At 52.6% G+C, this 24,739-nt stretch overlaps 1 protein-coding gene across 1 annotated transcript; it reads left to right on the top strand.

Annotated features, from left to right (window-relative positions):
* Positions 1-1,933: 1,933 nt before the first annotated feature.
* On the top strand, positions 1,934-20,015 carry FAIM2 (Fas apoptotic inhibitory molecule 2). Its single transcript, XM_074807652.1, has 12 exons — positions 1,934-2,264; positions 3,781-3,961; positions 6,986-7,089; positions 7,249-7,313; positions 8,075-8,128; positions 10,442-10,492; positions 11,032-11,071; positions 11,590-11,627; positions 12,801-12,888; positions 13,397-13,492; positions 15,332-15,385; positions 17,182-20,015. The coding sequence occupies exons 1-12, from the start codon at positions 2,250-2,252 to the stop codon at positions 17,329-17,331; spliced, it is 936 nt and encodes a 311-aa protein (XP_074663753.1). The 5' UTR covers positions 1,934-2,249; the 3' UTR covers positions 17,332-20,015.
* Positions 20,016-24,739: the final 4,724 nt, after the last annotated feature.

The raw sequence follows: 24,739 nt of genomic DNA, 5'->3' as shown, positions 1-24,739 counted from the left end.
GGGGCTGGGCAGTGAGAAAAGACCGAGACACCCTCTGGGAGCTCAGGGGGTGGGAATGGGCCTTTTAACAACAGGGTGATGGAGGGGTTTGGTTCCTCTTCCCTGCTGCTTTTTATTTAGAGGAAGGCTGTTGTGGTAGGCAGTGCCATCTGCTTTTCTTTGCGGAAGGTTTTTCCTCTTCAAGACCCAGTATTTTAGCTCTTTGAAGCATCTTCAGCCTGGGATGGAGCGTGTGGGGTCTTGCATTATCCCACCAAGGAATCTGGCTTGGCCAGGGACTGCAGCTGGATTGAGTCCCTCTGGGGTTCCTTAAGAAAATGTGTGTCTCCTTTCTCACCACGACGCTGTGCATCACCTAGAGTTTCTGTTCCCAAGCCCTTGACCTCTTGGCTCATCCCATGCTTGAAGGGGGTTGACCAAGCCAAGAAAAGTTTCCTTGTGCTTGGCTGGAGCAGTGAGAACCTCACCTGCTGGGCTGAGTTTCTCTCTCTCACTTGGGACCTGCCCGGATTTATGCCTCTGCTCAGCCTCAAGGAGAATAAAAGCCCTTGAAGAGCTTGTGGTTAACTGGCACTTAATTGATTCTGAATAATCCTGACAAGTTTTTGCAGTCCTTGTGGTAATCGCCTCTCTTTCCAATTGAATAGCTCGGGCTAGGTCTGTATGGATGCCAGCTGTACATTGCTTGGCTGCATTCTTTCATTTTCAGCTCATGCTTTCCTTTTAACCCTTCCATTGCCTGCTTCTTCACAGAAGCTGCAAATGGGGATGGTCTTTCCAGCCTCCTTTCCTTGCAGACAGCCTGTTCTTCACCTTTTCTAGGACTGTGTCTAGGGAGCCTAAAATGTGGCATTGTTGTGTTTTGTTTTTTTTTTTTTTCATGGCAAACAGATAAGCTAATTTATTTTTTGTACCTGTGTTATAGATGTGGCAAACTAATTTGAGGTGTGATGTATGGTTCTGGCATGACAAGCAATAAATGACTTGAAGGGAGTGGGGAAGGACCAGAGAGGATGTGGAGAGCTGGGATGTAGGGACACAGCTCCTAGCCCCAGTGTAGTCCAGAACGGCCTGAAATTGTGCTTTCATTTTGTGGGAGCCCAGTGCAAGGCTGCTCTGCTGACATCTCTCATTCATCACAAGCCTGACTCTCCATGCGTTTAGGCAGAGGGTGTGCTGTGTTTGTACTGTTTCTTCCTCTGTCCTGAACAAATTTTCTGCCCATGTGAAGTACTTCACTATGTAAAGTGATGATTTTTTTCCCCCCCCTCCTGCTGCCTGTGGCGTAAGGGGAGATGTCTCCATCTCCCTGTGCCCTCAGACTGTAACGTGACCCCCTTCCCCCTCCTTCCCTTCCCCAGACCCTGTCAGGGAGGGTAAAATCTCATTCACTTTGTGCTCCTTCCCTTGGATGTGCTCTGGGCTGGGCGCTGGACTCCCCATTTAGCTGCCTCCTCAGGGGCTTGAATTGATAATATTGCTTTGGTGATGGGGACTGCACGGTGTTCATGGTCTGCTGGCTGCCCGGGGACGCCTCCAAACTCTTCTTTTGCCCCCTGAGTGGGGCTGCATCAGTTCAGAGAAGACAACGCACACACGGGGCAAAAGCCTGGAAAGGGTCAGGAAGGGAGCCAGGGCCCTGTGTGCAATTGCTCCCTCCGGCTCTCCCCTCTGCCCCCCATCATCACCCTCCTCGCTGTGCCCGCCTGCAGCGGGGCCTGTGGAAGCCGCAGCTCCCTGGCCCACGGTCGGCTCTGACGCGCAGCAGCAGAGAGATGCTGCAGCGAAGCATCCTTCGCCTCTCCCTCCCCTTCGCAATCCCAGCCCTAAGTTCAGCATCCCAGGGGCAGCTGCTCCCCACGCCGCGGTGTGGGATCCTGCCGCTGCCTCCCCAGTGCTGTGTCCGGGCATCCTCCCCATCGTGTCCGGGCATCCTCCCCATCGTGTCCGGGCATCCTCCCCATCGTTGCCGGTGGCCGCTCGCCTGTTTTAGCCGTTTCTTTCCCGGCTTCCCCCTGTGCCACAGGCTGGGAATGGTACGGTCCTCCCTCAGCGCCCGTTGCTCCGTGGATGTTGCTAGAAGGTGAAGGCATCAGCGCAGGCTGCGGAGGCTGCGGCGGTTGCAGCCAGTCCCGAGACATCCCGGGAGAGCGGGTGGAAGGGACCCAGCGAGGAGGTTTGTGTTCAGCTCCGGCCCTCTCCCTCCTGCTGCTGCTCGAAGGGTCCGGCAGCATCGTTAGCGAGGAGCCATGACCCAGGGGAAGGTAGGTGGGAGGCCAGCGCTGGGATGATGAGTCGTCCTGCTTGTATTAACTGTTGCATGTGTAGAGGGGGGAAGTGGGTTGAGGAGAGGGGATTTAAGGAATAAAACAGTTGCTGTGGAGGGGGGAGCTGGGTACCTGCGCACAGCCCGGTCCGTCGGCCCCTGCGGTGGGGGTGTTTTTGGCAGAGGAAGAGGATGGAGGGCTGTGTCATTATGGGGTTGGGGGCTGTTTTTCCTGGGGCTGGATGTGCAGCTCAACCCTGCTGTTGGACCTGTGGCCGTTTCCTCCACCCATCCTGGATGTCAGGGAGCTCAGCGGGGTGTTTGTGTTTCCCCATCCATGCCCTCTGCAGTCAGGACCCGGCACCTGCCCTGAGCACCTCAGCACCTCCTTCCTGGCCCAGAGAGCTCTGGATTTTGGGGGCTTCCCAATGCTCTGAGACCAGGGAGGCGGGGGTTACACATCCTATGACAGGACAATGCACCATTGCCATGACAACGATGCCGGAGGCTGCCTGGATGCAGGCGGCAGGGCAGCACCGTCCCTCTTGTATCTCCTTGGGTATCTCTGGGGGTTTTGCAGGATATTGGCCACCCTATACCCAAGAGCTTGTAATAAAGGACAGGATGAGGACAGTCCTTGTGAGCTGGCAGAGGAGGAGGTGCAGTTATTCCGATGCAGCTGGATCTGATCGTGATGCATATACCAGCCTGGTACCCTGACTTTATTTTCAAAGGCCTGTTACACCTTTAATTTAAGACCTCCTTACAGGGGCTGCACTGTCTGTTGTGGGGCTAATTAGTCTGTCTGCTTCATTTTGGACTTTTTGTGGTTCCAGCCCCACATCCCTGTGATCCATGGGGCTGCTATTCCTGATGCTGAGCTGGCACCCTGTTTGGCAGCAAGGGCAGGATACCAGGCTCATAACTTATCCCAGAATGACAAAGATCTAGAAGGTTAGATGGATAATGTTCCCAAGGAGAAGGAACTTCTCAGGTGGCCTGAGGCTGGCTCTTTGCTGGGATTTCATAGTCTGAAGATGTGGGATCCTGAGTTCCTTAGCTGCACCTTCAAAATATGGAAAGCAGCGAGGCTGAGCCTCTGGATGGGCTGAGAGAAACGAGCTAGAAGAAAAAGTTGGAGGGCCAAGCCAGAGTGTTTCTTGGGGGCTAGGAGAGACTCCCCAAAATGTGGGTGTAAGTGGAAATGAAGGAGTTCAGGATTTTCTGCCCAGTAACTGAAAGCACTTTTAAAGGGAAATTTAGAAAGAAGTAGGCTGAAAAACAGAGAATTATTTGGATGTTTTCCAGTGTTACAAATGAGCCTGAGACACATGGAGGACCCTGGGCAAGGCTGTGTCTCCCCTCAGACCCAGCTGTCTATAATTTTTCATCCCCTTTAACATGTCAGGTGTTTTCTCATCTCTTCCCTCAATCACATCAGAGGATGCTCCTTCCTGTGCTGTTTTTACATTCTAATCTCCCTCTTTCCCCCCGTCCCCCTCCTTCCCCTGCAGCTCTCTGTGAACAACAAGCCCCCCAACTCTGAGGGGCAAGGAGAGAAGAAGGACAATGCCACGGCTCCACCAGCTCCTCCGACCTATGAGGAGGCGACAGCGGGAGAAGGGTTGAAGTCTGGTGCTTACCCTCCTCCCCCATCGGTCCCGCTTCACCCCAGCTGGGCTTATGTTGACCCCAGTAAGTGCTTCTGTGGCTGTACCCAGGGTGAGCCCCTGGCAGAGGGGGTAGAGGGGTGCAGAGATTCCCCCCACAGGCTTGTAGAGAAGAGAGGAACCAGGGATGTGGTCCCAGTTTGGTAGAGCTCATCCCAGAGCTGTAGCTATAAGCCATATAAGTCTGGATCTATATGTAAGAGCCATTTCACCCAACCACGAGACCGCACTGCCTTCCTGAGGTGGGACTAAACTCCAGTGCTCTGTCCCTGCTCTCCTCCCCGCTACCAGGACGGGAAAAATCCCCTCTCCCAGCTTGCTGCACTGGGCAACGCCACCTCCCAGGGCTGGGGAGAGTCCTGGTACAATGCTCCCAGCTCTGCAGGCAGCAGCCCCCCCTCTAGCTCCTGCTCAACCCCGGCTTTCAAAGAAGCCGCTGAACTGGCAAAATCAGTGTCGCGGCACCAGTGATGTCTGGCTGCTACGGGCTGGTGGTCAGAGCCAGGGGAGGTGAAAATGGCTGGACTTGAAGGCTGAATTGTTCCAGCATTGGGCTGGGTGGCCGAGTCCTCAGCAAACAAACAGCTTTTCTTCCCTGGGTGCTGCGCGCAGCTTCTGCTTGGTTGTGATGAGCGGACAAAGGCTCGACTGTGCCCAGTGCAGGGGAACGGCTGTGTGGTGGCAAGCTGGGATGGACGCAGTGGCCGGCAAGTGAGACTGCTGGGGTGGCCAACTGCTTGGTCAGCACAGCTTGAACTGGAGTGAGTGCTGGAGGGACTGGGTTTAACGACCCCTGAGTCCCCTCTCTCTGCTCAGTCCTCTTCCCCTGCTGTGCTTTGCTGACTGCCTGATCCATCCGGCGGGGACGGCTGCAGTGGCAGGGATGGAGATGTTTAGGGAAGGGGAAAGAACAAGCTAAACCCCTCCGAGATGTGTGTGCCCGCACACTCCGATGGTTTCATTGACTTTTCCCATTCTCGTTTGCCTTCAGTGGTCAGAAACAGAGGGGATAAATAACCGTCCAGCTTGCTCTAGCAACCATCTGGGTCTTTCTACTGTCATGATGAATTTGGATAGGTAAAGCCCAAATGGGTATTTTGGGTATCCTGGAGGACTTGTTTAGGTGATGTGTCACCTCTTGTCCCCTCCCTGATGAGCCTGGCAGGATTTCCTCTCTGCAGCTGTGTCCTGTGCCCTGATCCCTGATGGTGTTTTCCTCTGATTTCATCTCCTCCTCCCCTTTCCCTGCCCTCAGCCACGCTGCAAGCTGTGGCTCCTGCACCAGGGTCAGGGGGGACACGTGCCATGGGGCTGTGTCTGACGGCTTATATGAGAGTGGAAGTAGCTAGAGAGAAGAGGTGTGTGTTTTGAGTTGCTTCCTTTAATAATGAGCTTGGGACACACTATCTTGCTGCCTCAGATGTGGCCCTTGGCTGGGAGGTGACCAGCGCTGGGGACACCAGCCAGGGAGGAGGAAACCCCCTCCATTCCTCTGAGGCATTTAGGCATCTAATTTGGTGTTTAGATGCCTTGATTGCTTTGACGCAGGAGGCACCGAAGCGTCCCGAGGATATGGGCCTCAGGTGCTCTCAGCCCCGCATGGCGATGATAGATCTCGCAGAAACGCAGGGAGGATGCACTGCAGGAGTTTCATCTCCACTGGGGCGTAGAAGAAGGCACAAGAGATTTATTAGGCACAAGAAGAGCACAAGAGATTTATTTCCTGCCAGGGGCATCTTTAGGATGAGGCTTCTGCAATAAAAGCAAGCAACCTTTGACCAGTAAAACAGAAGAAATCCAGGACCAGGGCCTGGAGTTTGGCTTTGCTGGTGTCTGCAGAGGATCTCTCCTCCATCTGCCTGAATGATCTGAGTATCACTGAGCTAAAAAGCTTTGAGAAGGAGGGGAGGCATCTGACAAACAGGCAGGGACATGAGCGTGTAGCTGGTGTAATCTCATAAGCCTTCGTTCTATAGCAAACCCAGGCGGGGGGGCTCTTAGTAACATGGAGGGGGATATTTGCAAGAGAAGCACAGGGGAATGATGCGCTAAGGCAACAGAGGCTTCGGTATTTGTTTTATTTTTTCTTGAGCATGAGGTTCAGCAGATGGAGAAGGCAGATTCTTATATCTAATTTGTGCAGCTGATCCCAGCAGGGAGAAGCTGCTGCTTTGGGTTTCTCCTTGCAGCCGCCCGCCCTGCAGTATCCTCGCTGCCACCTTCACCCCTGGCTGGTGGCACAGTCACCTCCCCGCAGGCAGAAGTTTTCCGATATTTCCCTCCATCTCCCTTCAGGCTACAGAGCGAACCGATGCTTTATGGTCCAGCCTTCCCCCTTGCCCATCTGCAGGGAAACTCCAGCAACAAGAGTTCGTATTACAGAGCCTTCAGCAAAGCAGAGCCGGGTTGTGTGGTGTGATGATTTGGGGGGAAGGTACTCTCAGTAGTAGCACTGGAGTTGTTTCCCCTGTGTTTAGGTTTGCTGCTAAACCGTTCTCTGGCTCCCTGCACAGAAATCAGATTCAGGGATGGACCTTACAGAAAAGCTGGCTGTAATGAGCTTGTCTCAGAGGAGAGGGCACAGTGTTGACATAAGACATGATGCAGACACAGTCTAAGCTCAGGCAATTAGAGAGCAGCGAGGGAATCCTCCTGCACCAGAGCTCCTGACGGGAATGACTGAGGTGCTGAGTCACAGCTCCTCTGGGGGATGCTTTAATATTCAGTGAAAGGTGAGCAAGGATATGATACGAGCCCTCTAATTACCATTAAGGATACGGTGTTACCAGCGACAGGAATCACCCCTGGTGTCCTTGCTGGGCTGGAGTTTGCAGAAGTGGTTTCCTCTCTCTCTTCTTGGAGATGGTCCTAATAAGATTTAGGAGTGGGAAGGGAGAAGAGTGCACCCCACCAAGCTTCTGTTTTGCAATGCAACCAGAAAACCTTGAAATTTGGGCCTCCTGAGCTGTAGTCAATCACTGGGGTCAGATTATTGTAGCTGGGGAGGGAACTGGGTGACGGGAGCTGATCTGTCTGGCTTCTGCTTCAGGCACAAGCCCGAGCTATGGCAGTGGCGGGTACCCAGGAGACACAGAGATGCTCACGACCTTCAGCTGGGATGACAGGAATGTGCGCAGAGTGTTCATCAGGAAGGTAAGGGGCAAGTGTCTCCAGGCTCAGCCTTCCCCTGTGAAGGCAGGAGACCAGCTCTGAGCCTTGGAGGGACCTGGCTGCAATGGCTTTGCTGGTTTCCCTGGGCTGGGTGGGAAGCAGAGGGTCTGTGGGTCACCCACGGGCTGCCTCTCGTTGCAGGTTTATGCCATCCTGATGGTCCAGCTCTTGGTCACTCTTGTTATTGTGGCTTTCTTCACCTTCTGGTAGGTCCCTTGTGTAGCAGTAATGCTTGCTTTGTCCTGTGCATGACCTGATCTTGAATTACCTGTTACTTGGGGGTGTTGTCTGTTATGTAGATACCTGAATTTTTTTTCCAGTGTGCTCCAATAGAAAAACAAAACTGGGAGAACCCCGAGAGGTCCTTCAGTACTTCTGATACCTTTCCTGCACGTCCTCAGGATGGTGCACTGTCCGTTCTGGGTGCTATCCCCAGCCAAGAGGCCCAGGCTGCTTGCCCTTAAAAATTAACTGCTGTATTTTTCCTTTGGGAGTTATCAAGGCCATCAGATCCCAGCCTACCTCAGCTTCAGGGGCTGGGTTACCTCCCCTTGCAGAAGCAGATACCCCACACTCGAGCAGCAGCTGCCTCTAGCTCGGATGACTGAGCATTTTGGGCATGTGTGGCTCACGTTGCCTCCAGAATAAATAATGAATCACTGTCAGCCTGAGGATTTCAGCTCCTTAATCACTTCTCAGAGAAGGCAGCGGCCGTTCCCCAAGCAAGCCCGGCTGTGTAATTGATAACAGCGGGGCTGTCTTTCCGACTTGACAGGTTGAATTTCTTTCCAGTTGGTCAGTCTGCTGGGTAGATTCAGTGTGTTGTTGTTTTGGTTTGGTTTTTTTTTTTCACATACCCTGTGCTGCATCACCCTATGCGTGTTCCCAGGTTTAATTTAGCAGCAAACTGTGAAATGATTGGGTTTTTTATGCTTTCTGCTCAGCACTCATTTTCTCTGTCTTGCAGCGAGCCGGTCAAGGGGTACATTCAGACACACTCTGCCTGGTATTGGGCTTCCTAGTGAGTATCTCTGTCTTCTCCTGTGGCCATGTGTGCTCCAAACAGCTCTGGATGTGGCTGTGGTGATGTGGAGACACTTTCCAAACACTTTTGTACCTTGTATGTGAAGAATATGTGAGCAGGGAAAGCTGGGGAAATTAATGGTTTCTGAGGTGAGAATATAGAAAATCCCACCTAAATGAGACATGAGAGAAGCTGGATACCTGCAAATCCTTCCAAGAGGAGGGTCTCTACAAACTGGGGTCAAAGTAAATACATGAGTATTGCTTGAGAGCAAACCAGGTAAAACAGGGGGGCTTCCAGGAAAACAGTGCAGAAACCCAGATGTGAGACCTGGAAGGGTGCTCAGGGTACCTCAGAGGCTTAATTTTGGGCTTGTCCCTTTGCAAGTGGGGAGGTCACCTGGGTTTACATCGCACGCCTTGATATGCAGCAGATGCGAAGAAGGGTGCAGGCAGTGAAGGGGGCGGGGGGGTGGGTGCAGTTGGAGGTATTTGGATGTTTCTGGCCGTGTCGGAGTGGGGCTGTCATGTCTGGATCTTCATCACGGAGCTGCTGTCGGTGCCCAGAGTTTGGGATGCCATTCGTTAGCCGAGCCTGGTCCGAAAGGTCAGTTTGGAGGCAGCGTAGGCTTGTGCTTGTGCTCCCGTGCGTTTCCTGGCTGCCGCTTGTGTTAGTGCTGCTAATTAAGCAGGCAGAGTGTGCAATGCAATTGTCTGTGAACAAGGCTCTGTGAACTTGGCTTTAATTAGTTCACACCCAAATCATGAAATGTGTCCAGGCCCGGAGATGAGACACCAGCTTATATAACTTTGAAAAAAAGATCCAAACTAGCAGTAATAGAAGGGAGCTGACATCAGCCTCTTTGACCTCAAGGGAAAATAACGTGCTCCTCCTTGGCCCGTTGGTAGACTGGAGAAGCAGCGATGCCTGGTAGGGAGATGAGCCCAAGCTCTGCTCAGGTCTATGCTTTGACCTTTGGGTTCATCTCTTGCAGCTTACTGGCCAGTGAGCAGTTATTTCTTCCTAACTTTCAGTAGGAGCAAACGCGTCTTGGCCCAGCTGGGGGTAGCTGTGTACCTGAGGGACTTCAGCTCCCAGCGAGCCAGCCCTTCCCTCCATCCCAGCATCTCCAATTGCTTGTTCTGATCTGGATTTGGATCTCCTTCATACACAGAGACCCCCAACTCTCTATATACCTCTGCAAAATAAAAGTGGGTGCCCCAGGGTGCTTTCCTACTGCTGGGGTGATGGCTCGGAGGGAATAAAGCAAGCGCAGACGGGCAACAAGGGATGCAAAGGAGATGGACAACTGCAGTGGCTCTCTTTGCTCCCTACGTGTTTGCTTTCCATCTATTCAGCCGTGTCCACTCCAGCTTTCCTGGTTTCCCCGTGGGAGAGCAATGCTCAGGTTTATCTCTGGTGTGTTTATCATGGCCCGTGGGTTTTGCCGTCATGTTCATTTATTAGACCTAAGGTGACTGGCTATCGTGCAGCCATCGGCATGCTTGGAAGCTGCTTTCCCCCCCCAGGCGCTGGGTGAAAGCAGGTTCCCACTGTGCCATAACCCATCAGCACTGTGGAAAAACACCCGGGCTGCGTGACATCCAGAGCAGAGGGAGACCATCCCTCAGCTGTTGGATTTTTTTGCTTTGCTGAAGGGTCAAGTCATGTGAGATAAATAACTTTCCTGTGACCCGGGGATGGCTTGTGCAACAGCATATTAGGCTTGGGTCTGCGAGCTTCACTGACCTTAGAGGATCCTTCTACTGGTGCAGTAACATGGGACCAGTTCCCTTCTCCGACACAGACCTTCCATCTGGCCTTAGGCAAGTCACTTTTGCCAGCCCTGTGAATCTTGGTTTAAAGTGCTGCTGGAATTCCAGCAGGATGCCTTGATCCCAGCAAGCCAGGAAGTGCCTGGAAATGAGGGGCAAAGTCTGGCCACCTCCGTATGAGCAATTCATGCACCGACGAGGTGTCAACAACGAACATGTTTGGGTGCTCCATCTGTCCTGGAGCTGAATGCTACCCTTGCTCTGCCCTAAAACTATCCTTTGGGTTTTTCAGGGATGTCTGTGTGTCCCAGTTTGGGGACTGGCACATGCAAAGCAGGCAGCTGTGGGCAGAAAACGGCTTCAGTGAGAAGCAGTATTTGCCTTAATTCCTACCCAGCTTCATCTTCTGGCACGGTGCTGGCATTTTAAACAGCGCAGCAGGGCACTGAAACTTGTCAGCTGGAGACTTCTCTCCTGTATCACCACACAACACCTGGGTTTTCCTCCCTAACTGCTCTTTTTCTCTTCTTTGCAGTGCTGTTTTCTTTGTGACCTACTTGATTCTTGCTTGCTGCTCTGGACCCAGGTAAAATATTTTCCTTTTGGTTTTGAAACAACCCCACAAAATGAAGGATGAATGTTTTCCTCTTGTTTCAAGCATGACCAATGATGTTGCGGAGATGGGATGGGGTCATGCCAACGCAGTGATGTAGGGACTGAGGTGGCAGCTGTGTTTTCAGGCCTGATGCAGTTGTGGGTTGCTGCAACACAGCATTAAAAGCTGAAGTCAAGTTGCAGCTGGGAAGGAAGCTACGTTGCAGCAAACTGCATCACTGTGCAGCTCCAAACTCTCGTTGTTAAACACTGCAGGGGATGGCCGTCTGTTCCCAGCAGAGCAGGGTGCTCTGCTGGAATATCATGGGGACGTTTACCCTCTTGGTCTAGGAGCACCCCAAATGCACTCTCGTTCCCAACAGGATGATCGTCCCCTTGCACCACCCCTGCCATTTGCTGCACAGGCCATTAATTATATGGCACGTCTTGTGCAAGCTGTTGTGCAGCGCTGCTGACTGCCTCTGCCCTCCGCATCGCAGGGCTGACCAGCCACTGTTTCTTCACTTGCAGGAGGTATTTCCCATGGAATCTGATCCTGTTGAGCATCTTTGTAAGTAGCACATCTGGACAGCGTCTGCCCTGCCCCTGCAGCCAGCGTGGGTTTCATAATGGGTCCAAGCGGGAGAGACGTTTGGTCTGGATTCCTGGAGAAATTTTGTCCTCTAATTGCCCTGCACTTGGGCTGAGGAGCTGTAATTGAACTAGAGTGTGATAAGCAGGAAAGAAGGGAGCCTCTGTTTAAAAAAAAGAAAAAAAACCACCAAAAAACCCCAAACCTGTGGAGACTGGTCGTGATGGGAGCTGGGGTAGGGTGCTCGAGTCCTGTGCAAGAGGGGTAGAGGGACAGAGAAGGTGGGACTGCTCTCAGGGTGGTGGCTTGCCCTCATTTTAACCTGCCCTGTGGGTATTAATCACTGGAGGATTAGAAACTATGCAAAAATTGCTTCTCTTGAGCATCTGTTTAAGAGGTTTCACTGCACTTATCACTGTAATTGAAATGTTTTATCCATTGCGTGTCTCTCCCTGGGACATGAATGCAGAAGTAATGTGGTTCTCCTTCCTTCCCAGACACTCTCCATGGCTTATCTCACTGGGATGCTCTCCAGGTAGGTTGAGCACGTGGTCTCTGGATGTCTTCTGGTCCTATGTCCTGTCTTTTCCTGCAAAAAAACTTCCCTACTTCTGAAATATATGCGCCACCTGATCTCTCTGGAGCTGTTCCAGCAGCCACACAAGGCCTGACCTTCCCTTTTGAAAATACATTTTAAAGCAGCTCTCCAAGACCTATGGTGACATCCCCTTCTCTGGCACAGCCGAGGCAGCACGGGGCAGTTCCTGGCTGTGCTGAATCCTACAGATGAGCACTAGAGAGCCAGGGACAAGGCAGCACCTGCAGGGATGGGCTATAGGGGGCTGCCACACACTGTGATCGCACCTTTCCCACGAAGCAGCACGCTAGCAGATGGGGCCGGAGTGAGACAAGGAGTTTTTTCCAGCAGTTTCAGGTTTTTTGTAGTCTACAGCTTGTATTTTTACTGTTACAATCTGCTCACAAGATCGGCCCTGGTTCACGTGGGTCCCTGGTGATGAGGCAGATGAGCCAGTGGGAGTTGATGGATGTGTGCTGGGGACAAAGAAAGTAGCAGCTTCAGCAACTCCGGGAAAATACCAGCGATATCACTCTCCAATCAAACCGAAGGGGAGAGTGGGGACTGGCTTCTCTTAGGGCCGGTGCTGTAACCAAAAGCAGTGGTCAGACATACAAAAAAATTATAACCGAAGCCTGCAGTCTCCCTAGCTGGTCAAATCCCTCCTTGCCTGTGGTTTTCCAAGACCCAAACCCCTGTTACGAGCACATCAGTAGCGTAAGAGTGGCTGCAGCTTTCTGATTCCTCATTGTGCTGCAATGACATTTGTCATTCTATTTTTATTCCCTCCTAGTATGAATCCTCCCCTTCTCCATCTGTCCACGGACAGATAGATTTGTATAGTAAGTCCCCATCTTAGCTGCTCATGAGTTCCCAGAAGGCATAGACATGCCCTCCTGCCTACCCTCTTCTATTTAAAGCAGGAGGAAAACCCATCTAGTATTTTTTTTTAGTGTTTTCTATCCTCCCCTCTTTACGTTAAGGGGGACATCGATAATTTCAGTGCTGTTTGTGCCCCTAGGACTCATGTTTTCTGTGTACACCTCTGCCAAGCTTCTGCCTGTCTTAATCCCTCCTTCTACCCGTTCCTGTGGGAAACACTGAAAAGTGGTTTTGCTGTTAATTTTGCAGTTACTACAACACCAAGTCAGTCCTTCTGTGTTTGGGGATCACAGCCCTGGTGTGTCTGTCTGTCACGATCTTCAGCTTCCAGACCAAGGTGAGCTTGTGCTGATCAGTCCCTCTGGGAGAAGAATCTGCCGGGGTAGGACACAGGGTCAGGCAGTGCTGGGGGTGAGGTGGGAAGGGGAAGGTCTGTAGGGCTCTGGATGCAGGAGCAACCTGAGGGGTGCTGGGGTGCAAAGTGAAGGTTACAGGAAGATTAGGACAGATTCTGGGGTGAGGGATGTGTCAGGGTTATCGATGGGGCTGGAGGATGAGGGTAAGCTGGGCTTTTTTGAGGATTAAGCTGCGGGGTACAGAAGGGCACTGGCACAAACGTGTACGATGGGCTTTTGGATTTCAGGTACCCGATGGGTACCGGGTTCTTGCCCATGGCAATAAAGGGGACATGGTAAGTGTTTGGCTCTGCGTGCCATGCAGATGGGCATCGGGCTATAGGACCTGAGATGCAGGTGAAACAATTGCCGTGTGACAGCAGGACGGGTGTGCTGCTGGAGAGTCCCTCCCCGTGGATATGGGTAACGTGATGTTCTTTGCCTCCGCAGTTTGACTTCACCTCCTACCAGGGCGTCCTCTTCGTGATGGTCATGGTGCTCTTCTTTGGTAGCATCATCCTGGCTGTGATCCTGCCCTACCAATACGTGAGTAACGACCTGGGCCCCTTCCTCACCCAGTGCCACCAGTGCTGGTGCAAGGCTGGGAGTTGATCAGCCTAAAGCGGGCAAGCTCCAGGGCTTGGCTTGAGAGGGGTGTCCCAGCCTGCTCTCTGAAAAGGTGCAGAAACACCAACAGAAAGAGAAGGCGAGACCAGGTGGCTGTTACCTGGTGGTTGTACAATCAGATATCAGGTTGTAGGACAGCACTGGCCTGGGGCTTGAGGAAGTTTGCTTCTGTTCCTGGAGCTGTGTAGTGACCCCATGGCAGGTCATATCACCTGCTTGTGCCTCAGTTTCCCCTCCAGTAAAACCAGGGTAGTGAGCACATTAAAGCGCTGCCTTGCCCCACGCAGGGCCCTTGTCCCAAATTCAGGGCAGGACTTGGACTCCGGACAAGTGCCATGGGGTGCCTGTCTGGCCAGACCTGGCTGTGTTCACACCAACTCCAGGCAACGTCCTGCAGTGTTTAAATCCTAAGGCTCAAATTTCTCAGAAAGAAGCACCTCCAGAGGGTGATTCGGATCCCAGGGACAAGTCTTGATGATGAGTGACCACCTTATTGCTCCTCCAACTGCTGCCAGCCCCTCTGGCATGGGCCCAGCCCCTTCCAGCTGGCGTTAGCTGTGCCCAGCTGAAATCTTGGAGCAGCTTGTGACTACACCTGATAGAGGGTTTGGTGTGGCAGTGCAGAGTGTCTGGTCTCCATCCAAGAGTGTTTCATTAGGAGAGTCGTCATTCAGGCAAGAGCCTGACAGACCCTGGAAGATGCTGATGAAAGAGGGAAGGTGTGTGGGGCTGTGCAGCCACCACTAATCACCCTGAATGCTTGCTTGTGCTGAAGACAACGGCACCCAGCTTTTTGATCACAGCAGCCTTTAAGGGACCTCCAAACTCTTCACATCTCACCTGGCTCCTCTGGGGACCTGAGTGATGCTTTAAGGGTCAGACCTGCAGAAGATACTCCCACTGGTACTAGCCCTGGAGTTGGTCTGATGATGGACAAATACACAGGCTGGTGTTTCCAAAATCAGGAGCTTGGATTTTGGTAGTCTTGGCTTGAGTTCCACCTCTCCCCTGTGCAAACGTGAGGGTAAACCAGCTTACAGCGCCAAGCCACTGCCATTAAACTGTTGAGACAACTACTCTTTATCTTGCAGCTTGTCAAGATAAGCATAGCTTGAGGCAGCCTTGTAATGAGCTTGTCTATCTGGGGAGGCAGGCTTCGAGCTCTGTGTTGAATCAGCTCGGTGTGGGCACCTTCTCCTGGAACACAAGGCACCTTCTCCATTAGCGCTGGGTGCTACTGTGCCACAGCAAGCAGGGGTGGGGTTTGGTCTTAATTCCAGTGCATTTCCTGCTGTGACTCCAGCAGATGGACACATTGAAGTTATGCTTCTTAATTAAAGCTGGGTCTGGCTCTTGGAAGCATTTGGTGTTTCTTCCAGTCTGGGCAAATAAACACCTCCTGGGGCTGCTGCAAAATGTGTTTCCATCAGGACAGTGCTAAGACATTTCCACAGAGACAGCAGCTGTGGTGACATAGGCTATTCGGAAACACAAGTACCTGATCTAGAAGCTTATGAGCCAAAGGGACACAAAGACCACAGTGAGAGGGGAAACTGAGGCACAGTGACCTGTTCTTTGTCATGAAAAGGTCCACAACAGAAACTGTGTTGGAGCTGGAAGTGGTGTGAGTCCATCCTGGGCTATTAGAGCACTTTCCCGAACTTGTATCCTCCACATGAGATCTAAGCCCTCTTCTGGGTCAAGTCCTAATTAACCAGTTTTCTCCCAGGCACTGACTGATGGATTTGTTTCCTTTAGGTCCCTTGGCTCCACGCAATCTATGCTCTGCTTGGTGCCATTATATTTACCATGGTAAGTGGGTGCTGGTCATGGGGCCTGGGAATGTGCTGGCAGGAAAAATAAGCAAATAAGGAAGGATTAAATGCTTTTAGCCTTGAAGGGTGCTTGGGGAAGGGAGAAGAGTGAGTCGCAGGGCTGTAGAGGTCCACATCTTCAAATGGCTCATGAATAGCAATTAGTGCAGTGACCTCAGCCCTGTCCCGAGAAGGTGCTGGTGTACGTGACAGTGCTGGTGCTGAGCATGGTGTGATTGGCAAGCTCATGCTGTATGCGCAACACTAGGTGTGAACAGCAGAAACCAGTGTAGGGACGGGGCAAAAAGGCATCTCTGGAGTGGGAAAAGCAGAGACCAAACTTCGGCACATCCGTGGGAGCTGGATCGCAGGGCTCAAAGGGAACTGGGGATGAAATGAGGCTGCAGAAGCAAAGTCAAGTCGCGGCCGGCTGAGTGGAGTGAGCCAAGGCCTGGGTATGAGTTTGACTAACAAAAACTGAGGTGCAGAAAGCGTGAGAAGCCGTGGTTTGGGATTAAGGGGCATTAGGAAGGTTCATTGCAGGCAGGAAAAGCCCTGAAGCTGGGCAGCTCCTCCAAGGAAAGTTGCAAAGGCTTGATTCATTCCTTCGAGTGCTCCCTGGCCGTGCCTTCCCAGAGCAAGTCCCAGCAGTGCCACACTTGCTGTTCAGGTGTGGGAGTTGTCTGGGAAGATGCTTGGTGTTACCTCGAGGTGGGGGTCAAGAGGAGGGCTGCCTTGGGGTTCAAGGCGGTGCCTATTGGGCATGTTGTGAATAAATGAAATTGCTCAACTGTTCTTATTAGCTGTAAAAGTCATTTCAAGTGAGCTCGGATATTTCTTCTGTGATTCATGATTAAAGACTGTTCTGTAAAATACAAGTGAGCTTAAACATCTTATAATTAGCCCATAAACTTCAGTCAGAACCTCAGCTCAGCCTGACAGTATCTGGGGAGATCAGTTGTTTTTTATGACTGGGGAGGGCAAAGGTGCCAGCTGACCCCAGGTGATGGCAAAGATGCCCGGCCAGCCCTGAAGAGCTCCGTGCCAAGGTGTCTGTCATGGGCTACGTTAGCAGAGGGAGTAAAAGTGAGATGGAAGAAGATACTTGGCTTGAAGTCGTGCGACACGGTGCAGGTTTTCTTGCAGCCTGTCTTGTAGCCCAGGTTTGTTCCTGTGAGTGCTGTGTCCCTGCAGGCAGACTGGGCAGTGGGTTCCCACTGTGATGGCTTCACTGGTAAAATCTGGCCTGCACTCAGTCGTGGCTGTACCTCAGAAAGGTCTCTGCTCCCCTCTGGGTCTGGCTACCTCTGCAGACCTTGGTGCTGCCCAGGATCTGGGGTTTCTTGCTCTTTATTGCTCTGGTGTTGCTGCTGCTGCAATGTCATGTTGGATCCAGATCACCTTGTTCCCTGGCAGGTGTTTCTGAACTGGGGGAAGTCTGGGAATAACTGGGGGAAGACTGGCAACAGGGACTGGCTGAGGAAGAGCACGGAGAACTGCTCCAGAGCTGATCCTGGGGCACATTTGGGATGGATGAAGCATGAAGGAAGCAGGCCTGGAGTAACAGTTGGGCTCAGGGTTTGACTATCAAGAGCAAAATGAAGGAAGGGGAAGGTTGCAGCTTCTTCAGTGCATTGTTCTGGGCTTTGAAATTGCAGTTACAGCCCATAAAAAGTGGCTGCATTTTTGTTCTGGGTACAGTGAAGCAATTTGGAGAACTCCTGTCGTTAGAGCACTTCTTGCCTCCCTGTGCCAAATCTCCATGTCATTGGGTTTCCTTCTCTTTCCTCACAGTTCCTGGCATTTGATACCCAGATGTTGATGGGGAATCGTCGGTACTCACTGAGCCCAGAGGAATACATCTTTGGAGCCCTCAATATCTATCTGGACATCATCTACATCTTCTCCTTCTTCCTCCAGTTCTTCGGTTCCAGCCAGGAGTGAGTGCAGCAAGGCAGTATCGTCTCTTTGCTGGCAAGATGCAAGTGTTTAAAATAAATCTTAAAAGAGGAGAAAAAGAGGGTTTAAAAAAGCAAACAAAAACAAACCCACCCTTTCTGGCCCAGTAGCAGGCTCCATTCAGTCAGCTGAGCAAAGCCCCTGGGTTCCTTATGCAGCTTGTATATATGCTGTTAGGCCTTTGTGACCCAGAAAGCAAAGCAGGGCTTAAGTGTTATGTCTCTTCTGCTCCCTCCACTCCTACTGAGATCAAACCAGACCAGAGACTGGGAGGCATGAGCCCGAGATCTTCTTTTCCCCAGAGGCTGTCAGAGTTGCCTGTCTGAGTTCTGTATATCATGGGGTGTTGAAGTGCTGAGATCAGCTCTGCAAAGGGAAAATAAAATTAAGGGGAGGAGAGTAGGGAATTTTGCTAGGATCCTGGCAGGAAAAACAGCTGAAGAAAGGGAGGAGGCTAGGGAAATAATTGCATCCCCCTGTTTCTCTCCTGCACTCATTTGGAGCCTTGTGGCCTCTGCAGAGATATATTCGTGATAGTGCCTGCTTTTAGAAGTGCAGAGCATGGGATCACATAGTCTGGATGTCCCAGCAATCAGTCCTCCAGGCACAAGGGAACCTGTTGTTCAGGACGTGCAGCCTCTTTGAGGACATCCCTAATGCCCCTGCAGGAAGAATTCTGTATCCTTTGCATCTGGCCATGGGGCTGAGCGTGTCCTTTCTTTTCTTCCCAGAGAGGGATAGCAGGACTATGGCTGTGTGCTCACCTCCCCACCCATGTTCAGTTCTCTCTGAAGTGTGGCTCTTCACTTGGGAGGGTTGTGATCCCATGTAAGGGTGATTGGCAGAGAAGAAAGAGGCCGAGTTTCAGAGCCTGTACAAAGCCAGGCACCTCCTGAAGTGGGAAATGGGCGGCTGAGATCCTGTGACTCATCGTGAGGATCTGATGCCTTCACCAAATTGTCTTGGTTTCTTGAGATTAATGGTCCTAAGTGGCCACTACCCAGACGCTGAGGCCAGGGTGAACGTCTGTTGCTCAAAACGGGCACTGCTTTGTAGCAAACACCAACATCGCCTCTTCCTCTGGCCATTTTCCAGTTTTGCTCCCCCAGACGGGGATGTCAGTGAGAGCACTGGATACCTCTGAGTGCTCAGGTAACTTTCCATCTTCCCCTTGCTCGCATTCCCCTGGTTGGGGGATTAGCTGGCTAATTTCTAACTGTAAAGCTCCAGGTGGAGATAAGAGGCCTTTTGCTCTTATTTAAAAAGTGATCCTTTCTGCTGATAGAAACCCGTATCTTCAATCTCTCTGGGAATGCCAGGGCAAGTGCGTCACTGAGCTGCCTCTAGCAATCCCTGCGTGTTCGAGAGAGGCTATGCCAAAATGCTCCGTACCGCACATTCCTCCTCTGCTGCTGCCCTGGCTTTTACCCTTCACATGTTTGTATCCTCCCGCCACACGTGTTCCGTGCCCCGAGCTGGGCAGAGGAAAGTTACTGTGCTGAGTAAAAATGCTTCAGCCCCTCTGCGGCTGCACCGGCCTTGTCCAGGATCACACAGGAGCACAACTGATACCTTCCATTTTACCTTCCTACCCAACAGCCCCCCTCAAACCAATTAAAAAAAGCAAAGCCAAAATAATTTTAAGGAAAAAGGAGACTATTAGGTGATGACAGCACTAAGCTCATGACCCACTGATTTCTGCAGTGCATTGCAGAGAAGAAACAAGGGCCTTGAATTGCTGAGCAGGCAGAACTGGGAGAGGGGACAGAATGGGAGGCACCCTAAAAGTTTATGAAGTAAGAGTTTAAAGAGGGAATTTTCTGGCTCAGACCCATGCAGGCACTTCTGAAATATCTTAGCAGACTGGCTGTGCAAAAGCAGACAAAGCAAAAGGCCTTGTAAGTATTTCTGCTTCCCATCTTCTGAGGAGGGAGTATGGAGTTACGTGATGAGTTCTGACTCTGAAATAGTCCTAAAACTCCTCCTCTGGAGGACAATCCAGACCAGAGCTCTGCAGCCTTCCTTTCTGCACCGGGACTCCTCCAAACTGGCCCTGCGTACCCTGAGACCTGGGGAGGAGAACACGGATCTGCAGCCTGCTCTGGATCTCTTGCTCTTTTTCCTTCTGGTGTGGAGTAACTTTGCCGCTGCCTGAGCTGCTGCTACATCCTGGCTTTCTGCTCCTGCGTGGGAAAAGCTTGCATGGCACCTGCTCCATCTCCAGGCCACTCGAGTGGGGATGGCTTGCTGCCTTCCCGTGCCCCTCCACAGGGCTCCCTTCTTGCATGTGTCCTGGTCCCTCTCCGGTGCTGACCCCATGGCTTGCAGTCCATCCAAGCCAGGCCTAGTGACAGCACCTGGACTGAAGCAGTGAGGAATGTGCACATGCTCAGAGAGGTGGAAGTCCTCCTGAGGCTGAGTAACACAGGATTAGGGGTGGGATATAGCTATAGGCATGTTCCTCCTGGGTTCCCTGACCATCGGCGCAGGGGAGGTGCAGGGCTGCTTCTCTTCCTCCGTGTGGATGTCCTTGACCTGAGGTCTGCATCACCCAGACCCTGGCTCTGTATCCCCCTGCTCTTTTTGTCCAGCCATTCTTATGATTTCATTGTAAATAAGATTTTGTATTTTCTCTGAACATTGCTAATAAATTGTTGCAAAACTGTTATTGCTGCTGTGAGGTCTCTTTACTGATGTACGGCTGAAGGAAGGTCTGGTTGCAGAGCTGGTGCTGCCTCCCCTTAAAACAGAAAACATAAACAAGAATGTGGCATGGCTCAAAGTTTTAATGGAGAACAGGCTGTCCCTTCGCTGGTTATGACTAAGGAACATCCTACACAAGTAATAAAATGCACATGGCTCCAGCACAGGCATCATGCATGGGAAATATTTGAGAACTGAGAGCCAAAGGGCAATTTGAATGAGGATCCTGTCTTCTCTTAGACTTGGTTTAAGCAGCCACAGGGTTAAAAAACAAGTAAGTGGGGGTAAGTGAGTGTTGTAAGCAAGGCACCTCCTCAGAGGGCATTTTCTGTAGCTCTGGAGAGCAGCCTGACGTACTAAGCTTTCTCTAGAGTCAATGGGAGAAAGAAATGTCTCCAGAGAGCGTTTCACCTGACCCAAATTAATGCCTACACTGGGAGGTGAAAACTCGTATCCAGTGATTAGTCCAGGCTGTCAGAGCTCTCAGAGGAGAGAAATCCCCGCTGCAGCATCTTTTTGCAGCAGATCTCTGCTCTTTGGAAGGAGCTGTGCCCAAAAAGCAGGTGTGAGATTTGTTTCCTAAGAAGTGTGGCTAAACAGCGTGGTACAGCCGGTATTGGGCTTTCCTGCCCACAGCTGCATTTTCTGCAGCAAGAAAATATTTTGCCCCGCGTTTTGCTGGGTAATGCTCTGTGTGGGACAGCATTTGTGGAAAAATAACTGAAGGGAAGCATTTCCATGAGAACAATGAGGTGGCCATGGGTGCTCATATAAGGCATCATTAACTGTTCCTGTAATTACCACAAAGGGGATAAAAGGCTGATGATTCAGTCAAATTTCAACACTTGGCTCTTGAGGAACAGGGCGGAAATTCATTTGGCTTAGTCAAAGTGGGACCACTCAGAGGTAGGATGCAGGGATGTGGGACAAGGGAGGAGATGGGAAGATTCATCGGGGTGTGAAGGACGCTGGAAGGAGGAAGGGATCGCTCTGTTCCCCCTGCCTATAGCAAACAGGACACGAATTTGGGGGCCCTAAATACAGCCAGAGAGAGTCAGACAAGACCTCAAAAAACCTGAATTCCACTGCCTGGAAAAGGGGGAAACTTTGTCTACTTTCGCACTTCTTTCTGCCTTCCTTCCCTTCCGTGCCTGAGGTATTCTGAGGAAGGATGGACGCTTGAGGCCACCTCTGCACCGGCCTTGCCACGGTGTGGGGGATCCCTGCTGAGCCCTGCCTGCTTCTCCCTGCTGAGCCCTGCCTGCTTCTCCCTGCTGATCCCTGCCTGCTTCTCCCAACTGATCCCTGCCTGCTTCTCCCTGCTGAGCCCTGCCTGCTTCTCCCAACTGATCCCTGCCTGCTTCTCCCTGCTGAGCCCTGCCTGCTTCTTCCAACTGAGCCCTGCCTGCTTCTTCCAACTGAGCCCTGCCTGCTTCTCCCAACTGAGCTCTGCCTGCTTCTCCCAACTGAGCCCTGCCTGCTTCTCCCTGCTGATCCCTGCCTGCTTCTCCCAACTGATCCCTGCCTGCTTCTCCCAACTGATCCCTGCCTGCTTCTCCCAACTGAGCCCTGCCTGCTTCTCCCACCTGAGCCCTGCCTGCTTCTTCCATGGCAAGAACAAAACGCAAGAAGGGCCCCGATTCGGGCAGGAGCCGCTCACCTGCATGACTGAGCTCCTGGCGCCCTCTGCTCTTCACGCTGGGATAAAAAACCGGCATAAAATTAAATCCACGTTCCCTGTGTCAACTTGACCCGAAAACGTTCCCCACGCCAATTCTTTCCTTTAACCACAAGCTTTCATTTTCTTCTGCTGTAAAACCTCCGGCCAGCGGTCTGCCTGTGGGGGCCTGGGCAATCACAGGGCAATCTCATGCTGAAATGCAATTTAAATAACATTTGTATGTTATTTATCTATACATGTCTAAATAACATTTTTATAAAAGTTTGTAAAAGCTTTTATAAGTAGGGAAAGTGCTGGCTGAGGTTGGGTTGCCCAGATTCAGGTGGGTTTTGACATCTACAGTGTGAAAGCTGAGATAAAATTTCTGTCTTTATTTCACACATCTGTGGACATCTTGGGGAAGGTGTTTCCTCCAGGGTGAGGTGCCCTGGGCAGGGGCGACCCCAAGATCCTCCCCAAGGCCTGAGCCCCCACACTAGGCTGCAGTGTCACCATGGCAATGCTGGGGCAAAGGTGGCAGGGCCAAAGGTGACACCTGGGTGGTTGGAGCCGTCCCTCTTCAGCCTGTCCTAGTGTGCGGGGGCCCAGGCAGCTTGTTCTTACACAAAATCATAGAATAGAACCATGGAGTGGTTTGGATTGGAAAGGACCTTAAAGCCCATCCAGTGCCACCCCCCTGCCATGGGCAGGGCCACCTTCCACTAGCCCAGGTTGCCCAAAGCCCCGTCCAACCTGGCCTTGAACCCTTCCAGGGAGGGGGCAGCCACAGCTTCTCTGGGCAACCTGTGCCAGGGCCTCACCCCCCTCACAGGGAAGAATTTCTGCCTTAGATCTAACCTACATCTCCCCTCTTTCAGTTTAAAACTGTCACCACTCGTCCTATCCCTACACTCAGGATAACGAGTCCCTCCCCCCTTTCCTGTAGCCCCTTTCAGCCCTGGGAGGCCACTCTAAGGTCTCCCCGGAGCCTTCTCTTCTCCAGCTGAACCCCCCAACTCTCTCAGCCTGTCCTCACAGGGGGGTGCTCCAGCCCCCCCAAGCATCTTCGTGGCCTCCTCTGGCCCCGCTTGAGCTGGGGGACCCCCTCTGGGGGCCCAGAGCTGGACCCAGCACTGCAGGGGGGTCTCCCCAGAGCGGAGCAGAGGGGGAGAATCCCCCCCCTCGCCCTGCTGCCCACACTGCTCTGGGTGCAGCCCAGCACACAGGTGGCTTTCTGGGCTGTGAGCACACGTTGCTGGCTCACAGGCAGTTTTGCACCCACCAACCCCCCCAAGTCCTTCTCCTTGGGGCTGCTCTCCATCCCCTCCTCGCCCAGCCTGGATTTGTGCTGGGGGTTGCCCCGACCCACATGCAGTTCCTTGCCCTTGGCCTTGCTGAACTTCATGAGGTTTGCCCGTCCCCCCTCTCCAGCCTGTCCAGGTCCCTCAGGATGGATCCCTCCCCTCCAGCGTGTCACCACACCACACAGCTCGGTGTCACTGGTGAACAGAGGGTGCACTAGGTCCCACTGTCCATGTCCCCAACAAAGATGTTAAACAGCACCAGTCCCAACCCCGACCCCTGAGGAACACACTCGTCACCGCTCTGCACTTGGACATGGAGCCGTTGACCACAACTCTTTGAGTGTGACCGTCCAGCCAATTCCTGATCCACCAAGTGCTCCATCCGTCAAATCCACGTCTCTCCAATTTAGAGACAAGGATGTCGTGTGAGGCAGTGTAAAGGCTTTGCACAAGCCCAGGCAGATGATGTCAGTTGCTCTTCCCTTATCCACCAGCGCTGTAACCCCGTCATAGAAGGTCACCAAATTTGTCAGGGATGATTTGCCCTTAGTGAAGCCATGTTGGCTGTCACCAGTCACCCCCTTATTTTCCATGTGCCCCAGCACAGTTTCCAGGAGGATTCACTCCATGATCTTGCCAGGCACAGAGGTGAGACTGAGTGGCCTGTAGTTCCCTGGCTCTTCCTTTTTTCCCTTTTTAAAAATGTGGGTTATGTTTCCCCTTTTCCCAGTCAGCAGGAACTTCACCAGACTGCCAGAGCTTCTCAAGCATGATGGACAGTGGCTGAGCCACTTCACCTGCCAGTTCCCTCAGGACCCGCGGGTGCATCTCATCAGGTCCCACGGACTTGTGCATCCACCTCTAAGAATTCTTTCCACTCAAAGGGATCAGTGGCCAAGAAGGCCAATGGTATCCTGGCTTGCATCAGCAATGGCGTGGCCAGCAGGGACAGGGAAGGGATCTGACCCCTGTGCTCGGCACTGGTGAGGCCGCCCCTCGATGAGTGGGTTCAGTTTTGGGCCCCTCACCCCAAAAAGGCCCTTGAATGACTCGAGCGTGTCCAGAGAAGGGCAACGGAGCTGGTGCAGGGTCTGGAGCACAGGTCTGATGGGGAGCGGCTGAGGGAACTGGGGGGGTTTAGTGTGGAGAAGAGGAGGCTGAGGGGAGACCTCCTGGCCCTCTGCAGCTCCCTGAAAGGAGGGTGCAGAGAGGGGGGAGGAGTCTCTTGAGCCAAGGAGCCAGCGCCAGGCCAAGAGGGAATGGCCTCAAGCTGCGCCAGGGCAGGGTCAGACTGGCTCTTAGGAAGGATTTCTTTGCAGAAGGGGTTGTTGGGCGTTGGAATGGGCTGCCCAGGGCAGGGGGGGAGTCCCCATCCCTGGAGGGGTTGAAGAGTCGGGTTGAGCCAGCGCTGAGGGATCTGGTGGAGTTGGGAACGGTCAGGGGGAGGTTCATGGTGGGGCTGGGGGAGCTTCAAGGGCTTTTCCAACCGAGATGATTCTGGGATTCAGTGACCCGCAAAGGTTGGGGTAGGAGGGGCTGGGGCTGTGCTGCTCTGTTGGCAGCGGGAGGGTGGCGTTGTCCCTTGTCCCCATCCCTGTCCCTGTCACCCCCCAGGCCGCCGCCCCCCCCCGCCCCGATGCAGGCAGGCGCACGCGCAATCCCCCCCCCCCGGAACCTTTGTTCCCCGGAACGCTTCTGCTCCCGCCTGGGCCCCGCCCGGCGCGCG

Source organism: Strix aluco, chromosome 27, assembly GCF_031877795.1.
Source record: "Strix aluco isolate bStrAlu1 chromosome 27, bStrAlu1.hap1, whole genome shotgun sequence".
Taxonomy (NCBI): domain Eukaryota; kingdom Metazoa; phylum Chordata; class Aves; order Strigiformes; family Strigidae; genus Strix; species Strix aluco.
The sequence above is the reverse complement of the archived record's forward strand: the minus strand, read 5'-3'. Positions and strand labels throughout refer to the sequence as shown.

What these genes read in the sequence shown, in the direction of transcription:
- FAIM2 (XM_074807652.1), top strand. An exon ending in CTGGGCTTATGTTGACCCCA is followed by an intron (nt 3,962 to 6,985) that starts GTAAGTGCTTCT and finishes CTTCTGCTTCAG; the next exon opens with GCACAAGCCCGAGCTATGGC. An exon ending in TGATCCTGTTGAGCATCTTT is followed by an intron (nt 11,072 to 11,589) that starts GTAAGTAGCACA and finishes CTTCCTTCCCAG; the next exon opens with ACACTCTCCATGGCTTATCT.